The 21,833-nt window shown below is 32.4% G+C and overlaps 1 protein-coding gene across 1 annotated transcript in view; it reads right to left on the bottom strand.

Moving 5' to 3' along the window:
- Window positions 1-21,833, bottom strand: part of LOC132728302 (deleted in malignant brain tumors 1 protein-like) — a gene marked incomplete at its 3' end in the record, with an annotated part of 59,198 nt that overhangs the window by 15,011 nt on the left and 22,354 nt on the right. Inside the window, 14 exon segments of the mRNA XM_060713933.1 lie at window positions 383-694; window positions 1,247-1,399; window positions 1,708-1,896; window positions 2,436-2,596; window positions 2,940-3,102; window positions 3,580-3,894; window positions 4,244-4,549; window positions 5,247-5,439; window positions 6,160-6,281; window positions 6,644-6,958; window positions 7,461-7,609; window positions 11,145-11,328; window positions 14,893-15,067; window positions 16,038-16,210. Coding sequence (XP_060569916.1) covers window positions 383-694; window positions 1,247-1,399; window positions 1,708-1,896; window positions 2,436-2,596; window positions 2,940-3,102; window positions 3,580-3,894; window positions 4,244-4,549; window positions 5,247-5,439; window positions 6,160-6,281; window positions 6,644-6,958; window positions 7,461-7,609; window positions 11,145-11,328; window positions 14,893-15,067; window positions 16,038-16,210 — 2,910 coding nt within the window.

The following is a 21,833-nucleotide window of genomic DNA, read 5'->3' as shown; positions in this document are numbered from 1 at the left end:
ATCCTGATCAAATGACCTGTCCTTCTAAGTAACATTGAAGAATCTAGGCCTTTTCCAGCCACAGAATGTAGATGTAATGATGAAAAGTGTCAATGATTATGTTGATTTCTTGACTTTGCATGTCATATACATGTATAAGTATGGCCTAATGGTTATCTTTAACTTACTTAAATCAAACCCCTGGTAAATTATATCATAGTTTACATAGACTTATCAATATAGGGTCTCACTCACTACAGCTCAAACAATCTTAAATCTTCTTGTGTAAAACTACATGGCCAAGAACTTGATAACTGCATTATAATACTCATTACTTTGTAATACATGTACATCTATTCTTTATTTTAAAATTTACTTCAAATCATTTTGTGTAAGAACATACCTGATGTTTTGTAACAAAGCACACCAGCAGCTTTTAAGGACATAGAACATTCTATTGTAACAGTCTCATTCTTTTTACATTCAGACAGATCATTTTCCTTGCCTGTGCAGTTCACATCTGTAAACCAGATTGGGGCGGTTCTTGTATAAATTTCTGGCACACCGAGGACAACGCCACCTTTAAATCCTTTACTGCGACACAAGACATCAGCGTCAGTATCATCCCATCCGTCAGCACAGATTGTTCCATTCATACCATACTGTTGGGCTATAACTAAACCGTGATTCTCTCCTAATATTGTATACTCAGTTTCTGAAATTAGAATTTTCATATCTTAATGTTTTCATGGTTTAGCAAGGCTTTTATGAAACATTATATCATGTTTAGATTTTAACATTATAATTCTGGGCAACAAAGTGTTAAGCTTTGTTAGTGTTTAAGTAATTAGTATTTAGAGCAGCTCAAACAGTCAGTCAAACAGGAAGGTATAATCAATTCTTATCTCATGTGTATGACACATGTTTCTATTGTGATTTTGTTGAATAAATCTACATTAATATGTTTTAATGTCATTTTGTTCTTTATTGTCTTATTCCAGTGATTATTTTAGAGAAATTATCCATTACTTGTTAAAAATTATTAGTTCAGCACTCTAGTATACGAGTTATGTACAAGCACGAGTTATGTACAAGCACGAGTTATGTACAAGCACGAGTTATGTACAAGCAGGGTTAAAAATTAGCCCTTAATAGTATCACAATCAATCAATATATAATAACATCAACCTATAAAAAAATGAAATACATTTTTATATTTCAACTATTTTAACTACCGGTATATAATTATATTGACAATAATTCATACTTGGGCTGGTTCCAGATTTAAAACATTGAACACTAGCGTAGTTATGTGTAACTCTATTACATGTCCCTTCTTGGAATGTACAGTCTGTATAAATATCATTGCCATCTGCTTTACATGTTAAATTTGTGTAAAACTTCCAGATTGGTTTAATACCTGAAATGTGAAAATGCATAAAAATACAATTATTTCTTAGGTTGGAAAAAAAAGACAAAATAATCATATGATTACATTTTGATGCAATACGTTATGCATGTTATTTCATTATGGCCATTCTCCTTCAAGCACATGCTGTTGATATATTAAACTCAATGAAAAAATGGTTAACACCATAATGTGTTGATATTAGATGTTACTTGATGAGAAAAATCGAAAAAGAGATAAATTGTTTTAAAAAGTCTTTACACAAGTCTTTCTAGTAAAAAAAAAAATACATTTTTTTCCTAAAAGCATTTACACCATACCAAAAGAGCCTGGAGCTAAAACTTTGGCGGCATCAAAACCCATTTCTTTGCACACAACTTCAGCATCAACTTGTTCAAACCCCTCGCCACAGACTACATTCCACTCTATCTGTCCTCCACTGTTAGGTGATAGTATTTCAACTCGTCCAGTAACATAGTTTGAACTTTTCTTTCCATCCATTATACGGACTGAAATTTAAAAAAATATATATAATCAAATGAAGTGATATCTGAGTTGTCAACCTTCACAATTAATATTCATAATGAGCAATGAGATGCATATAATGGTTACATGATAATGTTAAAAGAAAAATTGACAGGTCACAGTACAAAATTGATATGCTGCAATATATGAACAATCCTTCCTATAAAAAAAGAAGTTACAATTAAACAGAATAATTATAATAGCTGTACACATAAATATAGTATAACAGAAAATAACACAGCTACATGGAAGTCAAAAGCATATTTTTGCCAATCATGAAATAATAATTTTTTTAAACAAAATAAGAAAGAGAAAGTATCAGTTACAAAAGCCTTTATCAAATGCATTTTAATTTCTAAACCATTAAAACATTCAGAGTATAAATATTGTCATATAGATTAATTAGATGTGTGTAACTGATATGCTTTTCTGTTTATTTGCAAGAAGTTTTGCATATTTATGTATTCCACAAGCTGCCTTAATATCGTTATAAATAACACCTCTATTATTACTATAGTCCTACCTTTTCCATAGCAGTACACACCCACATCATGACTGTGATCTAAACAATTACGTGATGTCACTGACTTCCATCCTGCATTGGAGCATTGAAGTAAAGACTTTTCAAGACCTGAACATTCATAGCTTGTCAAAACAACATCTCCCTTTGCCAATGGGAAGTTGCTACAAATCACACAAACATATATGTACATGTATAAAGGAATATGCAATATAAAATAGATTAGAGTTCTTACAAATCAGCCTGTTCCATTGTTTAACAGTTCTAGAAAATACCTTCAAGAAAGACCAATCAGAAATAATAAGCCCTTGTCTGATAAAGTGTATGCTAACATTGTAATAACTTGATATTTGTATGTCATAATGATTTATTAATACAATATGCAAGTCAGTTATAAGTATAACACAGTTCAATCAAATTTATCAAAATGTTCAGTCAATATATCAATCCAAGTTACATTCTGTAAGCTAGTTGGATGCATATATTCCCTGTATGCTTTTTATTTACCTGTAAGGTTCACCTTGGGTAAAATTTTTGTTGATTTCTTGGCAAACAACAGAAGCCTCTGTCACTGTCCAATCAAAATCACACACAGATCCACTTATATCATCACTACTTATTTCAACACGCCCATAATTAGAACCACCATCAGCTAGATAGACAGTTGGAGCTACAAGAAAATGAAAGCATATGTAATGACATCTACCTGATGAGGAATGAAGAAAAGTACATCAAACATAATATTATCTAGCTTTATTGTGGCAAATATATTAACCATGGACCTTAATTGACAATTAAAGTTGTGATATTAACCTTTTTTAAAATTAAGTATTGTATACAATAAAGTTGGTTGCACATGTATTTTAGATGAACTTGGTTTTTGTCTGTAAATTTATAGATCTAATTAGATATACATGTAGATTAGACTTAGACTTAAAATCTATATCCAGAACTATCGGCCATGAAAAACTTTTTGCACCAAAAACTTCTTCCATGTTAAATGTCAAAGTTGTGTCTATGTCCTCAAAGTGTTGATTAAATCAACTTACTATCATAAATGTGTGTGTATTTGCGTTTATTTATACTCGCCACCGATTGCCCATATGGGCGAGTCCTCCAGAAGAGTACTATCATAAAACTATATTACCTGAGCTCTTATAGCAGACGGCACCAGCTCGTTGGCTAACCAAACATGTAGAATAATTGCCCATCATACAATCTGTCAAAGACTTTTCTGTTCCGGTGCACTTTATGTCGGTCACTAATGTGGGCGTTCTGCGTCGTTTGTGATAGTACGCTGCAACGCCTCCTTTGAAGCCCCGCCCCATCGTCCGACAGAAGACGTCTGATTCAGTATCTGTCCAGCCTGTGGCACATATTTCACCCCAAATATGTTGTAAGTAAACGTCAACACGTCCATACGCCGAGTCCGGGCTATCACCAACAAGCTGGAACTGTGGACCTAAAAGTACACGTAAACAACTAAAAATATCAGCATTTTTTAATCATAATTGACATACATAATATTGGTGTTAATAATTTTTAAAAATAAAAATGTTTTTAAAAGGTCATAGAATCTACATACATTGTATGCATGTTAAAAATTGCGTGACTTTCTGTGTATGTAGGATAAACTGCCATAAAAACACCAAGTTTTTTTGTTTGATGTCTGTTTAAATTTGAGTTACACTGTAGTTTCTGAGGATAAGTTACATAAATTGCTAGAAAATTGCTAGTTCTTAACGGAAATAACTATAATATTAGACGTCAAATTGCTTTCCATATAGCTCCTGATATATGGTATCACCTACCATTGTCTGGTGTGTTGTCATGACAACTGACCGCCACATATTGGGTCGACTGACATTTTTGACTGTCATATTCACAATCCATTATACTGGTATCATTTGGCTTGCATTTTAGATTTTTCCGACCAAGCGTTGAAAGATATGAGCCGTATACACCTGGCTGTAACAAACTTCCGGTTTTATGACCTAGTTCTTTACACACCAACACAGCATACTCTGGTTTGAACCCCTCGCTACAGAAACCTTCCCAAGCGTCCGTCTCAAAGTATTCAACTATACCGGAGTTCTCATTCCCTCCAGATAATCTTACTGAAATATAATACAAAATGAGGTAAGCTTATAAACATTGCCTTTATCTGACCACCATGGATTACAAATATCATTGGTACATATTAACATTCTTATTAAGAGGTGTATCTTTGTAAACAGCTTATTTCTTAAATTTGTCTATCAATTAACTTGAACCATTTGCATGATTTATATTATTGTCAAAAGTTCTTCTTTGAAGAAAATAATAAATTTACATTTTGTTAGCCTATTCAAATTGCAAATATATAGAGGATATTCAAGTTTTTTCTATGAATACATGATTTATTTTCATCGAGTGGTATGAAAATAAATATTTCATGAGTGGCGGTAGCCACAAGTGAAATATGGTAATTTTCATGCCACAAGATGTTTATTATATACATTTTTTCTTTTTTGACATTAAAATTTGAAAGACTTTCCCTTAAATTTTGTGTACTGGCAGAATTTAAAAGAAAGTAGTCCGGCAAGACACCAGTGAAAATACGGAAAATATGTTTCACTGCAGTGAAAAATAAATTTTTACAGTGAAAATACGGAAAATGAAAATACGCATTTTATTTCATCTATATTTCTCAATATTTCATTTATAAGTATATAATAAAGTATATTAACTACTAGCATTAATATGATATATATATGTACATTCCTAAAACCATTCATGTTTAGTTTTTAATTTTGGCAAGTTTAACGTGCTTACCTTTGCCAAAACACGTGACATGTGCGCTCTCCTTACATTGGTCAGTTTTTACCCGCCATCCGTATGTAGAGCACATGAATACATTAGTGAGGGTGTTACAGATGAGTCGGTTAAGGAAATAGGGCGGTACGTCTATAGAACTTCCGGTAGGTGTCTTCACTATACCGTCAGAATAACCCTTCATTTTACAAACCTGATTAAAAGAAAGAAAAAAATAATAAAGAAAGCAAATTAAAATAACACTTATAGGAGTATAGCTGAAAGATTTTGTTCAATGCTTCTTGGACACACCATATTTTATTGTTAATATATACATGTATAAATACTCTCATACCAACAAGGTGCTCTCGAAATCTAATGAACAGCAAAGTGATTGGACTAAAGTTTTTACAAAATTAGCGATCGACCCTATCCCAATAACTTATAGGTACAACTTGATATTTAATATTACGGAATTATGAAACATATTCTTTCTCATATAATTTATCAATTTATTGCAAAATACGTTTGCTAGACGTTTTATATATCATACTTTTTGATAAACATTCGCTTTTACAGTTTTCCCATGAATTATTTTATTTTTAAGATATCTCTTTTGAAATTGGCCATTACCTTTCATGCATATATCTTAGGAGTTATAAAATGATGTACAAGTCGAACGTTTATCCGAATTTAACATCGAACAAACAAATTTCAATATACTCCGGATACAAAAATACCAGGAGCATTTCGTTTGTTTAAACCGTTTTATAGTATTCGTATAATACGCAATAATGTGTTAATGAGAAGGAAAAAATAAAAATAAACCAAACGTCACCCTAACTGAACTATCATTTCAAAGCAGAATATTCAGATTTGTATTAAACTTGATAAAGAAAAACAATCAAGACGTTGTAGGAAAGGTTTGTCATACCAGGAAAGCATCATTATCAGTCCATTCCTCCTCAGCACAAATAGAACCCTTCAACCCATCATACGTTATCTGTACCCTGCCTGTAGACGGTACCAGCCCATCCACAATATCTAACTGTACTCCTGTAATATATGACATGACATTTATATATGACAGTAATTTGTGACATGATCAAAAGCTTATGTATCCTCCATATTTAATACTCAATCATTTATTTCCTGTCACAAAATGCCAACATTCTTCGCAATTTAATGCTCTTGCGATTATTTGCGTCAATTTTAAATAAGAGCTATAATCACTATAAACAAGAAACAGAAACTATTTCTGCCAATATGAAATACTATCTAAAAAATGTCACAGGGTCAAATTAACATATTACAATATCTTTACATAGCATTTATTGAAAAAATACAAAATACTTTTTTTTAATTGCTAAAGGAATATATGTGACACATTTCACTAATGTGACTATAGTGTAACTTACCTGTTGCTTTATAACAAAGTACAGACGCGGCATTGCAGCCAAAAAGAAGAGGTTCTCCCCATTGAGTATAATTACACTTCTGGATACTCGATTCCTTGCCACTACACGTGGTGTCAACCAACCAAAACGGTAAATTGGGCGTTGCAATCGGTCCAAAAGCCACGCCTCCTATGAAACCCTTGCCTAATTCCTTGCACGTGACGTTTGCTGAGGCGTCGGTCCACCTATCATTACATAGCTGGCCCCATATACCATTGTGACGTACTTCGACCCGGCCCCAGTTATCTTGTCCACCAGATAGCCGTATAGCAAACCCTAGAATGATAAAAATGTAGGTGCCTATAATCATACAATCCTTTGCTTTATGGCGGAAACAGATTCAACCCACGCGATCATTGCAGACAAAGATCAGCCGTCACATTAATACACTCGGATCATTGTCTGTGCTGCTCGCTTTTCTACCAGTACATATTTTTTAAATTTCCCAAAAATATCTGAACGGTTTGGTTCAGTTTGAAATATGGACAAGTCAGTTTAAAATATTTAGCGTGGTTAGAGTTAATAATACTTCCGATATCCAACAGAATGTAACAGATCCATGGGGCTGACTTTCGACATCATTTATCAAAATAGAGAAAAACAGAATTCCTAAAGAAAGTCCAACACGACAAAATTGAAAATGTTGCAGGCTCGGTTTGATTGAGCCTGTTCATGGACGGTACTGGAAAGCGCAAGTTACCCTCTACGCCCCCCCCCCCCCCCAGCACCGGCTTAAGCAGAAAAAGTCACAGAAAGTGGATATATCTATAAATATTACCAGTGTCGACCTTGTCGGCTGTTGTGTTGTGGCATACGACAGCAGCACGATGGGAGTAGTCACACATTCCACGGTAACTGATGTTCGGACAGTCACTCAGTTTCGTCTCATTTCCGGTACACGAGTATTTGTATGATCTGTCCACATTACTAGAAATATAGTAGTAAAATAGTCAATGCAAATAGTTCAAATAGTTCAATATAAAAATATTTAAAAAATATACTATGTTGAACAGGGTGTTTGTTCAACATTAATGCCCAGATATTATTTTGCATAAACAAAAAAACAAACAAAACAAACAAAAAAAACACAAATACCACAACAAAACAACACAACAAACGAAACAACACACTGTTTGCCATCCACAAATTCAATATAATATAAAAGTGTAAAATAATAAAAAAATGTTAGAAAAACTCTTATATCCACTAAAGCATTGTGTGACAGAATTATAAACGATATATGACTAAAAATAAATGCCCTAATAAATGGACATTTTAAGACTTATCAAATACAAAAGCATCACAGATAATGATTAATGCAAAATTAAGAGATATAAGTATAAGAAATTGTCTATATTATTGGCAAAATGAAATGTACATGTATGTAAATAATTAAATATCATATACATTTGTATTAAAAATGTAAACTTTTATACTGAGGAGAAATCAAACCAAAAAAACTATGAAATTCTTGCAAACAAGTTCCAAAATTTTATCAAAAATATCTTATTACCAGAGACATTCCACATACATGGACATGTGTAAGTGGCAAATTAGAATAACTTTAAAATCTTAGCTAAATAATTATATTTATTTTGGTCGGGGTACAAGAATTTTTTACAATTTGTAATGTTACTTCCTTTTCTGACAAAAAATCTGGAACATGCTTTGTTCATTAAAAGCACGGGACCAGGGGGTAAATAATACAGAAATTGTTAAATATTTTATTTTTCACATTTAGCAAAGAACAGACGTAAAAGGAGCAAAAAAAACTTATAAATAACCAAAACATGCGCGTGCTATATTTCACGTAATTGAAACTGTGATGTTGCTTTAATGTATGTGACCTAATAATATAAAACGAAAAGGTGAATCAATTTTGGCTTAATCTTGTTTTCTTTATATGGATCTTTATATGAAATTTAACTTTATATTTATAACTTATTTCAGACAAAACTAACAATTTTGCTCATGAATAAATTATAGATAAATAATGTTTGTGTATACAAATATGCATATGATGAAAGTATAATTATAGATTAGAATCGGAAATACAAGCAATGCTCACGTTTCAATACATCTTACATGCTGTAAGCTGAATGTACTATGATCAATGTTATATTAAACAAGAAATATCTTTAAAAAAGATAATCGGCGTAAATTCAGTGCAAAATGTCTCATAGCTTTAGAATATTTTCAAAATTAATGATATTTATACTTTATAACAATATAAATGTCTAAATTGAAATATATTTGGTGGTTACTAGTATAATCTACGACAGTTGTCTAAACTTAGCTGAAACATGTATGCTCCTATAATGTCAACAAATTAGTCATGTTATTATAGATGCTAGAAGCTTTTTGTCACCGTGACTTTTGACTACTGGTTTCAAAGTCAATACCAGATAATAACCAACCACACTACCAAATTTAGAGACTGCAAAGGCCACAATCAGCTGACAACTTGAATTTTATTGTTAAATAATATTAACTTATTATGTATCTGACCTTCATTTTGTAAAAGCACTTCTGTGCATAAAATGCTGCAATTATTAGGTCATGATAATAACACCAAAATCTTTTGTTGTTTATATCTTTTTATTTATGAAAGAATACAAACTGTAATAAACAATCAATTGAACATATCAACTCTGAAACTATACTATTTATAATGCCTTCTTATCTATCTGGCAATGAAAATGAATAATTGAAGACTTAAATCAAAAGTTAAACATAACCTTACTAGTAAAAGTTATAATTATGTATTTTATAAAAAAGAATTTCTATTAAAAACTGCACAGCTTGACTAGTATTTTGTATATACTAGGGGTATGAGGTGGAGGTACTAGTTAAGCCTACTGGCATGGCTACGTGTCGTACACCTACACAGGTTATATTTTACAATGTACTTTAAATGTGGAATGTAAAATATAAATGTTGTTTCCATATATACAGAAATATATCTATTTATCTTATAATAAGCACTAAACTCAATTTTGTATAACCCATCAATGACACTGATTATCAAGTGAGACATTTTTCAGATTGAGGTTGTCAAATTGGGGTGTATTTCGGTAAATTTACCTACCGGTGTAAACAAACGCCGAATAACTATGAATAAATTAATTTGTTATTACTACGCACAAAAAAAATAATACTTAAAGTTTTGCGATTCTTTATGATAATGTTGCATTTTAAATATATTAATTTTCGCAATTCATATCAGCTCTGGAGAATCTTTTTGTTGATCAAAACTATCGTTCATTTTCATAGAAACAGAAAAGCTACGGCAAATAAAGTACGAGTGAGTAGTAATCGAATGTTTAAGTAAAGGCTGAAAAACAAAAAGTTGGGTTTTGTTGTTAATATTATCAACAAAATAAATTGTACATGAAATCATATGTACTGTATATTTTTGTATTTTGATATATCTTTGTTTTGGTCATAACGTTGTGATATTTAGTTTACGATTGTATAAATATTTTTAATACAACTTTATTCTTAGAGACAAGTAAACTAAAGATTACGAATTTGTCCTTAAATTTCATAACAGCCAGTCTTTCCACCAATGAAAAACACCCTCTTTTAGCTGAAGATTTTGTAACTAACAATTTCATTTGTTACAAATCTAGGTCAAAATCCATTTTAATACAGCTACGCCGAAAAACAATAGGGTAAATCGTTATAACCTCAATATCAAAAAGCAATTAATTACGCACGATGTGATGTAAATAAAGTATAGGTTATATCAAAAATATTTCACTATTTCCAATGTATCACAGAATTGTGATAATTATATAAATAATGTAACGTATATCGGTAGTAGCACAGACGTAACGTGCACTTTTTTACCTCCTTATGTAACGAGATAATATCGTGTTTGCACGAGATACCTCGATCCCACGATATTATCTCGTTTCCGTGCGATAATATCTCGCTCTCACGAGATAAATAATGAACTGCACATGTCACCTATGTGCCAATGTTGTAAGAAATGTAACAACATACATTAAGCAAAGACACGCTTCACACTGTAAAACATGTTAGACTTGCGCAGTTCACGGTGTAAACAAAATAATCTGTTATTAATTATTAATATGACGATAATCTTTAAACACTCAAGACCATATGTACATGTATATGTACATATTCTAAAATGTGATATAACTTTATTCGAACAACACCCTTAATATATCCATAGAATATTTCTGAAAAATGTCAACAGAGAGGTAACTATTGAAATTTATCTTTATATCTCAGTGTTTGTAGGATTATCGGTAGTAAACAAAACAGTATGAAAATACCAGAATAAACCGCACATTATATACATCAATATAATGATTATAGTTTAAACTAAGATGTCATGTTGCTGTAGTAACCTAATCAAGAACTTCATACTAAAAAAATAAGCTAGCGTCTGTAAAAGGCTGAAAAATGATATGAATAATGTAATGTGTTATACCTGAAATCTGAGGGCCCTAGAGCGGAGCAGCATTCTGCAATACCATAGACAAAACCAAGCTCTTTACAAACAATGGTGGCAGAAAAATCGTTCCAACCTTCATCACAGGCATCGCCCCATTTATAATTGTACATGACCTGAACAACACCATAGTTCGTCTGCCGCGACATTGACTGTAGTCGAACTGTAGTAAAATAACAGAAAATGATAATTATCAAAAGCTAGCTATGTCTGTCTTATCGGTAGTTTTTTAAATAAATGTATTTCTCTTTCTGTTGTTTTTCTTTACTGAACAATAATCGGTTCCATATTAAAAACAAAGAAATGTCATTGCACAAACATGGCCAGGTAAGTTATCATTATTTTATTATAGCAAACGTTATTTCTACGATATAAACAATGTTAAGAATATCCACAACAGAGAACCACGCAATTAAGACCACTTTGGTCTAGTCCCGTTGGTGGTCTTAATAGACGGCTTTTACTGTAGTTTTAATTATTCTAGACTACTCCAGACGTGTTAACTTTATTTAGAGACCTATTTTCCTCTCAGGATAGACTGATGTCTTTATAAAGCATTCAATCCATATAGAGTGAAATATGCCGTTCATATAATAATAAGAAATACAAGAGTTGTTGGTAGGACGTGCTGTCAATTGGCGTCACAATGAAAAATATCTAACACAAAGTCACAAAAAATTCTGTAATGTCTTTCTCAGGCGTTTTGTATTTAAAGGATTAAAAAAACAAAAACAAAAACAAAAAAAAAACCCATAAAAATATTTCTTTTTATTGAATTGTGTGATGCCCAGCCAACATTAAAATTATACTGGCTAGGTCATTTTTTATCATGTAACACGCTTAAATTCTTCGGTACTTACGGAGTGGATTAAAAATCAAAATTTTCCAATCAGTCCCTTAATATTCAGTTAATATGACATATCCTTTCAATAGGCTTTACCTATTTTCATATTATTTTCTACATATGGCATTTAATCTATATATATTTTTGGATACGCATTCTCCAGCTTATGTTTTTCTATCCAATCCACTAATTAAATATACTTAATTATATGTACGAAACACTACTCTTTGTAATTAATTAAAAACTACCAAACGTTGCAAGATAAGTATATTACAACATATATTTTCGATTTATTTTGTGTTGTATACCCTTATTGACATGATGGTATTTGTCCTATGTATTTATTTACTTGTAATATCATAATAATTGAGATAGGTTGCTTTGTTGTGTCATTAAATATTAGTATATAATTAACGTTTTCTTATTGCTAATACTATGTTACATTTTACTACATAATATTTTTATTTGATTACGTACTGTGTATGCATAGGCATACTGCACGGATGTTTAAAAAAATCTTGAAACTCTTGAATAACGTTGAACTAATCGTTCTCCCTTACTTTAACAAATATTATTTATAGCAAGTACATGGTATGATTGTATGGCTCGTGATCGCAACAACGACAAAAAATATATACCTGAACATCAACTTTCATGTTTAAAATCAATTATAGTTCGAATACATGAATATATCGGAAGCTTTCCTCAATTAAATACCGTTTAAATTCGTGACTCGACAAAATGAGAGTGTCTGAACATACTTGGATCATGCAAAAACAATATTGATTGTCTTACCTTATTAATGATTGGTTATTATATAGGTTCTCAGGGCACGTGAACTTGTGTTTATGACTGCGGTTGTTGTCATAAAATTTACCAGCGGAGGAATGCACGTAAAATATATTAGAGTGAAAATTTAATGACATTTTCACTGTAGTTTAAATTAAATGCTGATAAGTTCCTATATGATATATAGAGATGTATTACACATGTCCGTGGCCGAGTGATTAAGGTCGTTGACTTCAAACCACTTGCCCCTCATCGCTGTGGGTTCGAATCCCGACAGGGACTTTGGATTCTTTCATGTGAGGAAGCTATCCAGCTAGCTTACGAAACGTCGATGGTTCTACTCAGGTGCCCGTTCGTGCACGGAGGGGCACCTGAGATTTTCCTCTACCAGTAAAGCTGGAACGTCGCCAAATGACCTATACTATGTCGGAGTGACGTAAAACCCAAAATCGAACAAACAAACAAACAAAAACATGTTAACCATAACATCATGATACAGTTGTATTGAATAATAAAGTAGTTAAATGGTAAGGTAGTCTGACCACAAACAACTCATTTACATTTTGCAGTTGCGTGTGGTTGCCCATATTGTCATGTCCCAATACCAGAGGCGACTGTGGTTCTTTTATGTGACCGGTGTACAGAGAGCACCGATACATTGGACCTCAGTTTGTAAGGTCTCGTTCAAAACACTATTAGTATTGTAAGTGGTAATGCAGGGGATCGAACCTGAAACCCTAAAATTACTTGTCCAGCATGTTACCACTGGACCACGAAACTTCGTCATGAGATAGAAAAACATGAAAAAAATTGTTGCGTTTTTCATTTTTTTTTCTTTTCTTAGTAGCGACCTAGTGGTGTGATTTGTTCTTCTGCTTAAGCCACGAGATAGCAAATTTCTTCTTGTGACTCGTGGCTATGCGTCCTAGATTTTTTTAGAAGATTGTTTTTTCTTACTTGTACATGTATATCGTGGCCACTATTAAATGACTTTAATATTCATTTTTGTCTCGTTACAACAAGTTATCAAGACATGCTTTCATTGTTTTCTTAGCTACTATATCGTGGCCAAAGAAAAATTCTATAAAAGAAAATCCTCTCTGCTACCGTAGTTTTCAGAGCACACCAAGTCAGCGGTACAGGTTTGATTAACATAGACCAACCTCTCCCAATTGGCAACAACAATATGCGGCATTTTAAGCTTTTGTCATTTTCCTGTAAACGTTTGCCATTTACACTCTGTAACATTTATTATTAAATATCAAAACAATAAAAAGACGAAAAATTCACTTTGTCCTCGCTTCATTACCTGATTAATTTTGTCTGTCCCGATGACTCAATCAATGTTTTGGTTTATATGTAAATTTCCCTTCAAATGTCATATACTGACATTTTAGTCATTAAACATTTAGCCTTTATTCACGGTAGGAAAATGAAGTAATTGAGAGAAAAAACCGCATAGTTTATCACAGATGCCAATAAAGTTCGGCGCATGAGGGAAATATGCGATGTTCTACTGGTTCATGCAATTTTGTGTCATTTAGTCTAGACAAATTCATAAACATACGCAGAAACCTTATGTCTTGTGATACGTATAAGCTGCAAATAAATAAAAAGATCGACGGTATCTTTAGGTATCGGTCAGTCAGTAATACCTTTTGATTGGGTTTTACGTCCCACTAACACAGTATAGGTAATATGGCAACCTTCAAACTTTACTGGTGGAGGAAGACTGGATAGGAAATGAGAAAATCCAAAGACGCTTGCGGGGGTCGGACCTACAGCGCTGAGCGACAAGTAGTTTGAAGTCAACGACCTTAAACACCCGCTCACTGACGCTCAAGGTTATTGATTGTTTTCAAACTCGAGGCAAAATGAGTAAGATTCATGTTAAAATAAATGTAAAGGTAGGAATAACGTCCGATAATAGCATTTTAAGTCAAAGTCTATCGTAGTTGTCCAATGATCGACTCACGCACCCTTTGGTATAACGTCCAATTATAAACTTTTTACAGCCTATACCTGTCGTATTTCCAATGATGGACTTTCACAGCCTTAATCTGTAGATTTACGAACAAGGGAAGGAACCAATACCTGTTGTATTATGACAAATAGCTCCAACATCCTCGTGATGATAACAGTTATGTCGTCCCCATCCACTGCTACGACACTGGGTGATCGAACTCTCTGATCCGTTACATACCAACTCGTCTAAAAATATTGGCATATCAGTTGAACCAGATCCGAACTTCCGGTTTGCAGTACCTTCCTAAAAATAGAAAAAGGCTATTGGTAACAAAAAGTTGCAGAAAGTTGACAAAAGTTGTGTAACCAAATTGAATTGCATATGTAATAGAAAGAGTATCGAAACACGAAGCTATCTGATTTGTACGTGGGCGCGTAGCCCCCGAGTATTATTCAGATTGCGGTGTGTTTTGATGTTCTTTCTCTTTTGTATCATAGTCAAACAATCAAGATGCCACAATATGAAACCCCGGGAAAAGGTAACCAATGAACGAGTATCTGAATATGATATTTCTGTCGCTTTACCTTTTTCTTCCGTCACAATAAGTAAACTCCAGCAAAAATAAGCCAATCAATTGGCATGCTCTGGAGTGCGGGTAACTAATACCTGCACTCCAGTTAACGCACTGTGCATGTATATGTATACGATTTAGCTCTGACACATTTTCAACAGAAAGGTCCCTTAAAACTATGTTACAAGTAAAATTGTATCTATGTAAAATAATCTTGGTGTGACATGATTTACAATGGAATCAAATAATATAAATAGAAACTAGAAATGTGTATGAACGACACGGATTTTTTCCCTTTTATTTTAGAGTGACAGAGTATAAACTTATACAGTTAATTCTGTACTTGGGCATAATCTTGGGGAAAAGTTCAATATCATAGCTGATGAAAATGTGTCAGAGTTAAATGTCAGTTACCCGTTCTCTAGAGCATGCCTTTGATTGGCTCATTTTATATATCGGGGGTTTACTTATTGTAACGACAGAGAAAGGGAACGCGACAGAAATATCATATTCAGATGCTCGTCCACTAGGGTTTCATAACAGGGAACGTGTGTTTATGTTTGACTATGATACAAAAGAGAAAAAATATCAGACACTCGGCAATCTGATTCATACAATATGATTTGTTTACGACTGAGTCTATAATTGAGTTTAGAAAATACCTTTATATTGAAAGGCTTACCTAAGTATCTGTATACTTACCCCCCAGATGTAACCAAGTTGTCGGCATATCACAGTTGCTGCTTTATTGTCTACCTCGTATTGGTCGTTACATATAGTACCCCATGGATTATCGCCGGCGTTACCGTCGGCACTCTGGATTTCTATACGTCCCTCCGAGGGATCGTTCCCATCTACTAGTCGGATATTGATTGCTGAAAACAATAATAAAATACTAATTAACACTGTTTAAATAACTGACAAGTGCGTCAACGGAAGTGTGACATGTAAACTGTGAGCGGTAACTCAAAGGTTATTTTCCGTATGTGTGGAAAGGTGATACAAGTAAAATGGTTTCCTGCGGGAACATTTTTACATTTTTAATGATATAAAGATATTTCATTTAACTATTTTCAACATTTTTTTTTATTTTATTTATTTATTTATTTATTTATTTTTTTTTTTTTTGGGGGGGGGGGGGCTAAAAAACGTTTGTATCAGGAATATAGTTAACAATAATCGATCAATATAGAAGGTCTTTGGAAAGTGGTGACCGTTGAAGACCGGTGAAGGCCGAAGATAAAACAATTATTTCTTTTTAAGAAAATGATTAAATAGGCCTACCATTTTATTAATAATTCCGAGCAAAAAAAAAAGTAAAGTAAACACACAAGTTTACGCAGAAAATATCTCTATTTATTATGGCAGATGCCACTACGAATATTTTAATTTTATAGATTTTCAGTATTTGTAAAATTTGAGATAGATTTTAAAGAAACATTGATAATTTTCAAACACATCATTCAAGTTTTTGCAACCTAAACGGTAAAATAATTATAGAAAATTAGAAATATCACGTAATAGGTTTTTGTTCTTAATTAGGTGTAGTTCGGACTAATTCCCTAGAGGTAAATCCGTAACGTATCGGCAAACGGTATTTAGCTAGGTTTTCGAAAGGTCAATTAACTAATCATGTACGGTTTACAGATCACATGCTCCTCCATGTACCGAAAACAGGTCACGTGCTCCTCCATGCCTCAAAAGTTAAACGCGTACCAATACCCTGCGGTCTCCAGACCGCAGGGAATAAGCACGAAGGTATAAGAAAAACTATTCATCTGTTAAGCAACACTGGTAGTCCAAGTCTTTGCCCAATAATGCTTCAAGAAATATTTTGTAGTCCAAGTATTTACTTAGTTACTAACTATAAGTATTCATAGAGATTGTGCGTTTAAATCATTTGTCTTTTAAGTATTTCCAAAAAGACTTCAAATATTTGTCGATCAGTATTCGAAGGTTTAAAGTGTTCACATAGACATGCTCGCCATGTGTTACAATTATTATTTCCTGTAATCATTTATAGTTCGAAAAAGATGTCTCAACTAGAATTATGTGTTCAAATGTCACTTGACGGTCTAAGAGTTTTAACTTGTCACTTTCAAATTACAAAGCAATAAGTTTTCAAAGTCAATGCCATTAGTATCGAAAAATATTTACACACTCAAATGTGATATCTTTATACTCAAATGTGATATCTTTATACTCAAATGTGATATCTTTATACTCAAATGTGATATCTTTATACTCAAATGTGATATCTTTATACTCAAATGTGATATCTTTATACTCAAATGTGATATCTTTATACTCAAATGTGATATCTTTATACTCAAATGTGATATACACGTATGTGTTCATATACTTAATAGTAACTCTCTAACTTGTTAAATTTACGAGTCAAATGCTCGTATTACAATGTATTTGTTAACACTAGGTAAAGGCCAACTCTAAGTATGTTCTGACCAAATATGAAAAGAACATCAAAACGTAAAGGCTTTATATGAGCAAAGTTAGATATCTTAGTAACTAATATGAAAGAAATAAGTCTCTATACAAGAGAAATTGGGAATTACGGCAATTTCATGTTCTATGCAGATTTTATTTCCAAATACATGTGGTCATTATACCCATGAGTACACAGCATACATACAAACATACAGAAACATAATATCAAGGTTATTAAACATATATAACATATATTTAACATTTACTATATATATTTGTATATTTGAGACATAAGTTTGGTTAAATATGAACAAAATAATCATATTACAGCAAGGATTAAATAAATGAAGCACAAGTTTTGCATGCATAATGATATCAATTAAGTAACATTACATTTATTTTCCTAGCTAATATAATTTACGAATATTCAACATTTGTTCTCAATTCAAACATTTTAAAGATAAATATTGATAATTTTCTTATAATAATTTCATTTTGAGATGTTAACAATTCAATAAATTTCGGTATATTTTGTTTTTTTTTCAAAAAATATTTATCTATGAGCTGTTTTCTCAAAACATTTTACTGTGGACATTCTAATAATACATGAAATTCATCTTCTAGTTTTAAGCAAACATTACATTTTCTTTCATTACATGTTTCAAGGTTGTACGGAGAGCATAAATTCAGTTTACACTTATCAGTACATTAAAGCTGCATTCCTCCAGATGAGCCATAATATTTTAAGAAAATCGACCTTTAGAAAAATGTTCTAAAATTTTAAGGAATGTAACATTATTCACAATTAAAGAACAATGAAAGAAATAATTAACATGTTATATGCTATTATTGACTGGTTTTGCAGTATCTATCACTGTATTTCTACTGCGTGACTAACGCATTTATGACTACTTTTGCACATTTTGTCCTACTTTACTTGGTTATTTTCGTAGATTTCAAATGTCCTCCCGCTACATCACTAAATTCTTCACCTTGTTTTGTTCCATTGAATTCTTTGCCTATTTTTATCATGTAAATTTTTTTATATGTATACATATGAAAATTTTACATGATAAAAATAAGCAAAGAATATATTATAAGATGATATGTATTCATATGTGTTACTTAGTATACGCATTTATAGCCTATTGTCACTCTATAAAGAATGGCTATAAAATAAATGCCGTTTAGATTTGTTTTATGTTGTATATCCTTTTATATCATTTGTATAAATGAGAGTTTAATTAATAATATATTTTTATGTATGTTTGTTTAAAATCTTACCTGTATTTGTGACCTTATCTATGTTTTGTGTATATGTTATTGTGCACTGTGTGCATGTCGTACAAGAGAAGATAAATGAAATGTTTGGTTTGTTTTAAATAATTATAACCAAACTACATCTTCATTTGTCCCCAAAAAATCGACAAAACCACAAGCTATACGAACCTGTGGTTAACATTACTTAATCTTTTGAAATATGAACGTTATGCTGTATCATGTAATTTATAAAATTCACTGATGAATTTATCAAACTTAATCTTTCCTAACCTATCATGTCAGTTGACATCATCTCACATCAATTCCCTACCCCAATAATATTCTGAACTGCACTCATATTTATTCTGACCGTAATACCTCTCCTAACCCTATCACTACATATATCAACTGTTATTATTCAACTGGCCTTATTTCCACTCGCCTTAGTAAGGTGACCTCACCATCACCTCATTTGAACTCACCTCATCTCAACTCAACACACCTCCTCTGAAATAACTTCACCTCAATTCACCACATCTCACTTGAACAACTAATCTCATATAACCTTAACTTTAATTACTTTACATCTCACCTCATTTCATCTCACCTCATTTCATCTCAACTCAACATGACACACCCCATCATTACTCGACTCACCTCAACCCAATTCGACTCACCTCAACTTAACTCAGATTAAATCATCTTCACAATATCCAATTACCGTACCCTTACTTATTTGATTACTTGGGTATATCATATATCATTAACGTTCATTTCCCTTACATAAGTCTATTAATCTTTATCTATATGTCACGGTTCAGAACTGTTCACTATTGAGGGGAGGTAGTGTGTAAGCGATCAGATAGCTCACTTGGTAGAACCGCGGTACAGTATTCCGAGGGTCCCGGGATCAAGTCCCAGTCAGGCTGCACATTTTTCTCACGGCACCCAACATGGGACCTTCATAGTTAAAGCTCCGAGTGCAATTTGTTGTAGGCTCATACTTGTGTACAATACACCGCGTTTCCTGGAATGGCAGGAACGTGTCACAATGAAGGTTTATGATAAGGTATGAACACATCTGCAGATGTCTGTAAATTCTAAATTTCACCAGTATTTGAATGTTGAATACTGCTTCAGGTAGTGCTTAGGGACTGAGGCGGTATTTTTTCCTTCAGAATACTTTAAAAAGTTAAGTCAATTATCATCTGACTTTGATTATGAGTAACGACTTATAAGAATAATACACGTGTTGGTTTTGTCAAATGTGTTTTTTTGTCCAGTCATCTAATTTGTAAATAAATAACAAGTTATGATAATTCAAGAGAATTTCAATAATTTGACCTTGACGCTCAAGGTCAATTAAAGGTCAAAGTCATACTACTATAATTCAACATGTCGATTTGGTAATATGTGTTGGTTTTGTTCAAGTATAAATCAAATCTTTAAAAAAAGGTTAAGACACTTTAAGCAAATTCCAATAATTTGACCTTATGAGCAAAGGTCATATTAGAATTATTCAACATGTCGATTTTGTAATATGTGTTCTTTTGTCCAAATATAAATCTAATCACCATCAAAACAGTTCGTCTTTTGACGAGCTTGACAGAAAAATGAACATAATGACACTTTAAACAATATGTGTAACGTTTCTGTGTGTGAAATATTTGTCTTATGTTTCAAACCAATTCAATTCTGCAGTTTTGTGATCATGATAAATGTATTTTATTGAATAATTTAATGAAAGTACAAACGCTTTCAAGCAATAAAGGAAAGCAAATGACACCAGCCTAGAAACATAACTTTTTTATTTCTTACAAAGATCAGATTGGGCATTTAAAACAAAAACATACGCAAATGAAAATAAGAAATATACTCAGAAATAAATTAAAAATCGTATTTTGTGCTTTTCTTAGTCCAATTTGAGTAAAATATTTTTGTCGATTTTCACAATTGCAATAATCATTCTGGGACAACGGAGAATGAGCAAATGTTCTGAAATTTCACACACAAGTGTTGGGTCTAGGCTTACATCAATGAAACACTGATGTCGAAAAATTATTTCCAGTCCTGTTATGTCAAAAACCTTTGGTGGAGGAGTCCCTTTAATATATAATGTATATACAATGTATATGAGTTGTTGAATTCATTGGCTTAATTGCTATGCTTTCTTTTCGTGGAATCACTTTGTTACTATTTTGATTTCAATGAAATGATGCACTGATACATTCATAAATCATTATTAAGTATAACTGGTATAATTGTATGAATTTTTCAGGTATTAAATGTTATTAAGTTTTCAAACTATAATAAAAGGGACGCCAAACAAAGTTTTTTTTTACCGTATTTTTTTTGCATCTTATAAACACGGTAGAGACACGCCTTCTATTCAATCGCTCTTTTTATAGCATACTGTACATAAATTACAAATTTAATTAATTCTGCTCGCAAACATCTCCATAGCCTCAGAGAAAATACGTGACTTGAAATTGGCTCTTATGAATGTATGTAGTCTATGCTTAATGAGTGTAGATCCGCCCGTAAGGGCGCAAACTGCAGCTTTCGCTGTCGAGTACGTACCCCAGACATGTCACAGTCATGCCCTTAAAGAGTTAATTTTGAAGCACGAAGTGGTGATAATTTACCTCCATGCAATTTCCACGGAGTTTTAGCCAAAGATATGAATTTTGAGCCAAAAGTAGATCACTGTACGGCGGTCAATGAGAACCTAAATGTATAGTAACCTGAGACAATATGAAAGGGTAGCCCTGAAAAGGGCTGTTGGTGCCAGCA

The sequence above is a fragment of the Ruditapes philippinarum genome, unplaced genomic scaffold, assembly GCF_026571515.1.
Source record: "Ruditapes philippinarum isolate M1 unplaced genomic scaffold, ASM2657151v2 ctg1343_1_1_1_1, whole genome shotgun sequence".
Classification (NCBI taxonomy): domain Eukaryota; kingdom Metazoa; phylum Mollusca; class Bivalvia; order Venerida; family Veneridae; genus Ruditapes; species Ruditapes philippinarum.
The sequence above is the reverse complement of the archived record's forward strand: the minus strand, read 5'-3'. Positions and strand labels throughout refer to the sequence as shown.